This window comes from Elaeis guineensis, chromosome 2, assembly GCF_000442705.2.
Source record: "Elaeis guineensis isolate ETL-2024a chromosome 2, EG11, whole genome shotgun sequence".
NCBI lineage: Eukaryota > Viridiplantae > Streptophyta > Magnoliopsida > Arecales > Arecaceae > Elaeis > Elaeis guineensis.
In genome coordinates, this window is record NC_025994.2 from 17,251,841 (window position 1) to 17,259,586 (window position 7,746).

At 39.1% G+C, this 7,746-nt stretch overlaps 1 protein-coding gene across 1 annotated transcript; it reads left to right on the top strand.

Moving 5' to 3' along the window:
• The first annotated feature begins 3,102 nt into the window (after positions 1 to 3,102).
• Positions 3,103 to 7,454, top strand: LOC105060247 (probable inositol transporter 2). The gene is made up of 6 exons (XM_010943869.3): positions 3,103 to 3,388; positions 4,793 to 4,863; positions 5,308 to 5,643; positions 5,849 to 5,956; positions 6,107 to 6,703; positions 6,812 to 7,454. The coding sequence occupies exons 1-6, from the start codon at positions 3,256 to 3,258 to the stop codon at positions 7,301 to 7,303; spliced, it is 1,737 nt and encodes a 578-aa protein (XP_010942171.1). The 5' UTR covers positions 3,103 to 3,255; the 3' UTR covers positions 7,304 to 7,454.
• The last annotated feature ends 292 nt before the right edge of the window (positions 7,455 to 7,746 follow it).

Consider the following 7,746-nt stretch of genomic DNA (forward strand, 5'->3'; position numbering starts at 1 on the left):
CTTTAGCATGCCATTAGAGTCGGGAGACTCACAAATTACTCCAGTGCAATACCAATTCTCAATTTCCCATCTGGTTTTGTTAACTGCCATCTATACACATTAAAGGAAAGTTAACTTTTAATAATTCCAAACAAAGATATGCATGGAATTAAGAAAAAATTACAGGAACATCCCCAAACAAAAGATATGCATAGAATTAAGAAAAAATTATAGGAACATCCCTCAACTTTAGCACATTTTTACTTATACCTATGTACTTTAAAAAGTATCAAATTGATCTTTTTTAATTATCGATATGTTCCAATATGGTCCAATCATTTATTTTTATTAACAGAATGATGTCATGTGACCATCACATTATATCATTATTTTATAAAATAATAAAAATATCTTTATCTCCACTTCCTCTCTTCTCTCTGATTGATTCTTTTCTCTTTCTCATTGACGTCCCTCTTTCTCCCTTCTCCTTCCTTTTCTTCTTTCTCCTCATACATTTCTCCTTCTCTATGGTGTCTCCCTCCACCTCTATCCATTTCTCATCGTGACCCCTCTTCTCCCTCCTCTTCCTCCTCACCCAATTCTCCTCCTTATCCTCCTCTTCCTCATCCTCCAACCTTGTCCATGAGTCCTCCCATTTCATAGGGCTTCCTTCATCTCCAACCATTCTTTGTCAATGATCCCTCCATCCCCCTACCCTTCCTCATCATCTATTTTTCTCCTCATCCTCCTCTTCCAAGCTGTCCATAAGCCATCACCCTCCACAGCAGCCCCTTCAAATTTTACCCCTTTTCGCCGGCAATCCATTCTTTCCCTTACCTATTCTCCCCACCCTTGATTTTCTTCTACTTGTCATTCACTTCCTCCAAGGCCATCCATGAGCCCTTCTCCTCCATGATGGTTTTTTTCATCTCTATCCATTCCTTAGGGCAGCTTCTCCCCCATCTCTATTTTCTCCTTACCTACTTTTCTTCATCCTTTTCCTCCTCCAAGCCTATCTATAAGCTCTATTCCTCTACAATGGCCCCCTCCACCTCCACCCCTTCTCATAGCAACCTATCCTTCTCCTTCTCTTTGCTCCTCACCGTCTTCTCCTCCTTATCATCCACTTCCTAAGGCTACCTATGAGCCATCTTCCTCTATGGTGTTTTCTCCATCTCCATCCATTTATTATCGATGGCCTCTTTCCTCTCCTCCCCTTTCTCTTCCTCCTCCAATCCTACCTATGCGGCCTTCAAAGCCATCCTTTCCCTCTACTCCAACCTCTACAACCTTCTCCTCTCTCTCCATGGTGACTCCTTCTATCTCCACCTTTTCTTCGCCGGCCATCCCTCTCATACAAGCAGGGGTATTTTCATCCATTGAGAGAGAAAGCTAACACTATTTGTTGATAATTGAATGGCTAAACCATATTAGAATATATTGATATTTAGAAGGGCCAATTTGATACTTTTTAAAATAGAAGTGGGTGCAAGTAAAAATAGATTAAACTTGAGAGGGTATTTATATAATATTTTTCTAGAATTAAAGATGCTCATTGTTTATAATTGCCCCCATAGGCTCATCTATATCTAGCCTACCCCTTTAATTCTGTACCCACTTGATAGCTTCCCTTAGATAAGGATAGCAATGGGTCAACTATGGGTCAAGTAGGCTATTATTTGTACTCCCATGATACTTGCCTCAAGATAGGGTGGGTTGGGACAAGTAGAGTCTCGGGATGGATAGAGTTAAATGGGTAGATTAGACAAATTAGATTGGATAAAATTATAAAAATTAATTTTTTTTTTTACGTACAAATCAATTCTTTTTTAACCTTAGAGAGGGGATTAATGAAGATATATATATATATATATATATTCACATTGAGTTCGAGGTTGGTTTTATCATTACCTATGTCTGCCGTAGGTCCAATTGCGGGTTGGGTGAAACTTATCCCGTTTGTGTTGGGTCTGGTCGAGTACATGATGGGGTGGAGCAATAAACTGCCATCTCCTGGAGCCTATTCCATTATAGAAAAGAAATAAATGACTGGAACATAGCTTATGGACCAGAACTTATTCTCTTAAAATTCCTATGACACCTAGTTCTATAAAAAATTCTCTAATCATGGGAATTTCAATGAGGTCCAGCAATCAAACATTATATAAATACTTAAATTATCATCTCTAAGAAATTTAATTAATTATTCTAGAGTGTGGCAAATAAGGCATCAAACATCAAATCTGATGGGATGTTTTCTAGGTAATCCTAGTGCATCAGCATTTCAACCATGATGTTATTAACTAAATATTTATGGTTACCGCGCTTTCCCTGAATATATCCTTTCCATTTTCAAGACTCTCCTTTGTTCCTCGTCTTTTCCATATGGCTTCTAGGACTACAATGATGATCCTCAAAGCTTCCTCAGCCTATTATAAAGATGCATACTTATTTTAAGTTTGCTAGATTTGGTGGGATGTTTGGCAGAACATTAGACAAATAAACTTGTCTCATGGAAGATATATCCATAATTCACATTGCTGGCACCTTTTTTTTTTTTTTTTTTTGATGATTAAGGATGCAACAATCCTGCCACCCAGCTTTTATTAAACAAGAAAGTAAAATTTATAGAGCTGGTTAGCAAGGAAAATTTGCTAAGCGAACCATAGAAAAAGAGGGGGACAACAAAGGGGTTGTTACAAAGAAGTTTCAGAGATAGCAAGCAGCCAACTAGTCTCTGATTTAATGACAACACTACTGATTGTCTTTCACTTTCATGTTTTCCTGTGTTGTTCAACATATGAATTCGAAGCCTAAGAAGAAGAGTCTGAATTCCTTAACAAGTTGGTTGATAGCAGATTTGCAAGTTTTCTAATCTTGGACCAGATTTCAGCAAAGGAAGGTAATATGTTGGTGTCGCAGATGACTGACCAGTCATTGAAGTGTCGAAGTCAACAGGGAGTCAACATGGGTTTGGTATTTCATGCCTATCTCTTGTACAAGTTACTGAAAGCATTTAACCATGAACCATGGGAATCAATAGGAAAAGAACCTGGAATCTTCTCATTTGGGTTTATAAATAAGACTCCTCATAGTTACATTATCAATGCCTCCTCTCTCCCTCTCTCTCTCTCTCTCTCTCTCATGCTTCACACACCCAAAGAGTGGCCTTGTTCAACTTTCTATAGGAACTTAACCAACTGCTTTTTGTGCTTGTATAAACAGCATCATACTGAAGGATTTGCCCTCAGTCACTCTGCAGCCTAAGAAGAGCCAATGGAAGGAGGAATTCATGAAATCAATGCCTCTAGCTTAAAGGAATGCTTCTCTCTTGCATGGAGGAATCCTTACGTTCTTCAACTAGCTTTTTCGGCAGGAATTGGTGGCCTGCTCTTTGGATATGATACTGGTAAGGTGTCCTCACAGCTAGCATATACTTTGATTCTTCTGCCTAATCTCTTTCTATATTTCTTGTGATGAAATCTTAGAAACCCCATCATTTATTTTTGATTAAGAAAATGGATGCAACAGAGGCAAGAAATGTACGTAAATAACATGCTAATTATCGAAGCGTGGAGTGGATAGAAGGTATCACCTTGTGCAACTCATGGTGTCATAAAGTCTATTAAGATACATTTCCCCTTTCTAGCACAAAGTTCAGGATTTTTATTTTTAATTGTTCCCTTCCATATGGGCATTTTTCATATGCATGTAGCTTTGTCCAGAAAGCTAAGCTGTTAGTTCTTTATACTTGATCTGGAGAATTCACTAATTCTTTCTAAAAATATATGGCTTGGTACTTTTAGATAACTGAAAATATCACCTGGCAGTCAGGGTTTATGAACTCTCTATTCTGGAGAATTTCACCTTGCTTTTCCTTTATCTAATTTTGATCCTTATCATGTTAATAATGGTATCAATAATTTTCTCAAACAAAAAAAAAAAAAAAAAAAAAAAAGAGGAACATAAATTAAAACCAACATATATGCTTTGTTCTTGTCTTCTTATAGCCTCTCAAGGATGGTGCAGCTGCGGTTTGTGCCTAATCTTTCCTTAGGACAAACATCACTTGATGCTCTTCAGCTCTTTGTAATATAATTAACAGGTGGACTACTACAAAGCAACTCAGCTAGAATTTTGCATCCATTAGCCAATTCAAGAATTTATTCTGAAAGTGAGCAATATTCATATCCAAATGGTGGGAATATGATTTGTCAGTGAGGAGTTAACCTCCTTGCCATCATTATTTAATTAGCTGGCAAAATTAGATAAAGTTTCTATACTAATCAATGCAAACACAGCACAATAACCTGATCTGAGAAAATCTGGACCATTGGTTCAGGTCCGGATCAGGATGTTTGATCTATACTTGGGCCAGGTCAGATCTAAATAGAGCTTGGCAGGACAAATGACTAAACCCTGCTCAGTTTCATATGGTGAAATCAAAAGCTTGACCATAGCTAGCCCAACCTTTTAAGGTCATTAGAGCTGGTTCTTTGATTTAAAACAATCCTTTTTCAGGCCCTGTTAGATATGAATTATTGATCCAGCTGCAATAACTACATTCAGATCACCATAATAATGGTGGACAGCTTTCATGAATCATACCATGAGATCATTAAGCCATATACAAGGCTTGTTAAAGCGGAAGTCAAGTTTCAAAAATAAAGTATCTTTAAGTCATCGGCAAAACCTTTTCTCAGTGAATCCTTTTCCAAAAGATCATCATGTCTGCTCTTTCCTTGCTGATGGGAAGTGCACTAATTGGATTGTGACTTTTAGCTGTTCTAACTGAAAACTTTTCTGCTTTCAGGAGTAATTTCTGGTGCATTACTTTACATTCGTGATGATTTTTCTTCTGTAGACAAGAAGACATGGCTACAGGTGATTGAGTAACTTTTTATGCAAAAAATTCGTTAGTTTTCTATGATGTTCTTCCTTGAATTTTCATTCTACTTTATGGATGCATTACAGTATGAAGTTGTCCTCCACTCTGTCAAATGATGGAAATCATCAACTTCCAGTCTACCCCCCTCCCTTCTCTCTCTTCCTATGACAATATATTTTCGGCACCTAAAAAAAAGGGATCCCTGTCAGCTGAACATTGAAAAGAAAATTGATCTTAAAACTTTCAGGAGGGTCAAACATATTGACATGATCTGATATAATAATCATTGACATCATACAGAATCTTGTGTTCCACTAAACACTTGTTTCCCAACCTTTTTTCTAATCGCCAACTCCTCTAATATCTTCTCATCTCGGTCTCGCTTCATAGATTATCAGCAATTAATGATCCTGCAATGTCCATGGTTAATGATAATATAGGAGAGTATTGTGAGCACAGCAGCTGCAGGGGCAATCATAGGAGCAGCAATTGGAGGATGGGCAAGCGATCGCTTTGGAAGGAAAACATCGATCCTGGCTGCAGATTTCCTCTTCTTTACAGGTGCAGTCATCATGGCCTCTGCTCCTAACCCTGCACTCCTCATTGTAGGCCGTGTGTTTGTCGGACTCGGTGTGGGAATGGCCTCAATGACATCCCCACTCTACATATCTGAAGCCTCTCCCGCGAGAGTCCGGGGTGCACTCGTCAGCACCAATGGGTTCCTCATAACTGGAGGACAGTTCTTATCCTATCTCATCAACCTAGCCTTCACAAAGGTAAACAACCAGATTGATGCAGCACCAATTCAAGAGGCTAAGACGCTGAAAATGTCATAAAAAGCAATGTTCTGAATCTTCTCTCTGTTCATGATTTTTTCTTTTTCATTTTTAGACCTGTACTTTATGAAGCTATCCATTATAGTCATCAAGTTGGACAAATAAATCAAATCTTAACATTTATTTTTTTTATTCTTCATTTTAGGCCTCTGGAACATGGAGATGGATGCTTGGAATTGCTGCAGTTCCTGCTCTGCTACAATTCATATTGATGTTTCTTCTACCTGAGTCACCCCGGTGGCTTTATAGAAAGGTTTTAGTCTCTTACATGTGCACATAACTCAAAGTTATAAAGGCATTCATATTTGTTTATATTCGTTACACGACATCAACATAAATTCATGAGTACGGCATGCGTCACTTAAAAGTGTTATATATGGAAACTATGTCTTGTTAATTTTAGAGAAGGGAAGAAGAAGCTGAATCCATACTGAGAAGAATATACTCAGCTCATGAGGTTGAAGGAGAAATCAGAGCACTCAAACAATCAGTTGAAGCTGAGATAGAGGAAGAGGGATCATCTGAGAAGATCAATTTTATCAAGCTGCTAAAAACCAAGACAGTGCGAAGAGGGCTCATTGCCGGAGTCGGGCTTCAGGTCTTCCAGCAGTTTGTGGGTATAAACACTGTGATGTACTACAGTCCTACCATCGTCCAGTTAGCTGGCTTCGCATCGAACCAGACAGCGCTTACGCTCTCTCTCGTGACCTCTGGTCTCAATGCTATGGGATCAATAGTTAGCATCTACTTCATTGACAGGACAGGGAGGAAGAAGCTTTTGATCATCAGTTTATGTGGCGTCATTCTATCGCTCGGAGTTCTATCAGCAGTCTTCCATGAGACCACATCACACTCGCCAAGCATTAGTCCTCAGGAGACCAACCATATTTCTCAGTATACCTGCCCGGATCATCGACAGGCCTCGACTATCTGGGATTGCATGAAGTGCTTGAAAGCATCATCTCCAGACTGTGGATTCTGTGCTGCTGCCGCTGATAAGGTAACAAACTCATCACAAACACTTTGCATGGAACCTCCAAAATATTTCAGACTTCCATATGTTTTCCACCTAAGCTTTTTCCATATTTGTTCTTACTTCTTTCTGCAGCTATTTCCTGGGGCATGCCTGATTTCGAATACATCGGTGAAGGATGCATGTCATGGGGAAGGCAGGCTATGGTATGAGAGGGGTTGCCCAAGCAGATATGGATGGCTAGCATTGATTGGATTGGCACTATACATCATATTCTTCTCACCAGGAATGGGAACTGTGCCTTGGATTTTGAACTCTGAGATATATCCTTTAAGATTCAGGGGAGTTTGTGGGGGAATGGCAGCCACTGCAAACTGGGTTTCCAACCTGTTTGTGTCACAGTCATTCCTATCTCTGACTGAGGCAATTGGGACTTCATGGACTTTTATGATCTTTGGATTGGCATCAGTGGCTGCACTGTTCTTCGTGTTGATCTTTGTACCGGAGACCAAGGGGCTGCCGATCGAGGAGGTGGAGAAGATGCTCGAGCAAAGGGTTCTTCGATTCAAGTTTCGGATGAAGAGGCTAGATCATATCAAAAATAATTCAGATGCTGCCACGCCCTGAACCCACCACTCGAGCTGGGCACATAAGATGTGCACCATGTTCTATGGTACCGAATGCAACCATGTACAGGCATCAGACTTAGAGTGGTTATTATATCAAATTAATAAAAATATTAGCTGAATAGAAAGTTGACACATTTTGATCATTATAAATTTAGTTTTATAATCGATAAAGAACAATGTCATTCTGCTTTTCTAATGTTCGATGCTGAGTTCATGCGATCCAGAGCAAAACCCCTGACTAATCCTGTAAAAATCATAGCAATAGCATGAGTAGAAGATAGGAACCCACCATCACCAAAGGGGAAAAAAAGAAGCAGCTAAACCACAAGTGATTTCTCTCTATAAATTAAAGCAATTCTTTTCAAGTAAAATGGTGGAAGTTCACCTCAATATTTCGTTGCTAAATGAGAGGCTGAAAGAGAAGCAAGCAAACGAAAGAAG

Bases quoted from the DNA above. Each gene is read 5' to 3' on its own strand.
- LOC105060247 (XM_010943869.3), top strand. From the start codon at position 3,256: ATGGAAGGAGGAATTCATGAAATCAATGCCTCTAGCTTAAAGGAATGC. The intron at 5,644-5,848 runs GTAAACAACCAG...TCTTCATTTTAG, and splicing joins TCAACCTAGCCTTCACAAAG to GCCTCTGGAACATGGAGATG. The intron at 6,704-6,811 runs GTAACAAACTCA...TTCTTTCTGCAG, and splicing joins GTGCTGCTGCCGCTGATAAG to CTATTTCCTGGGGCATGCCT.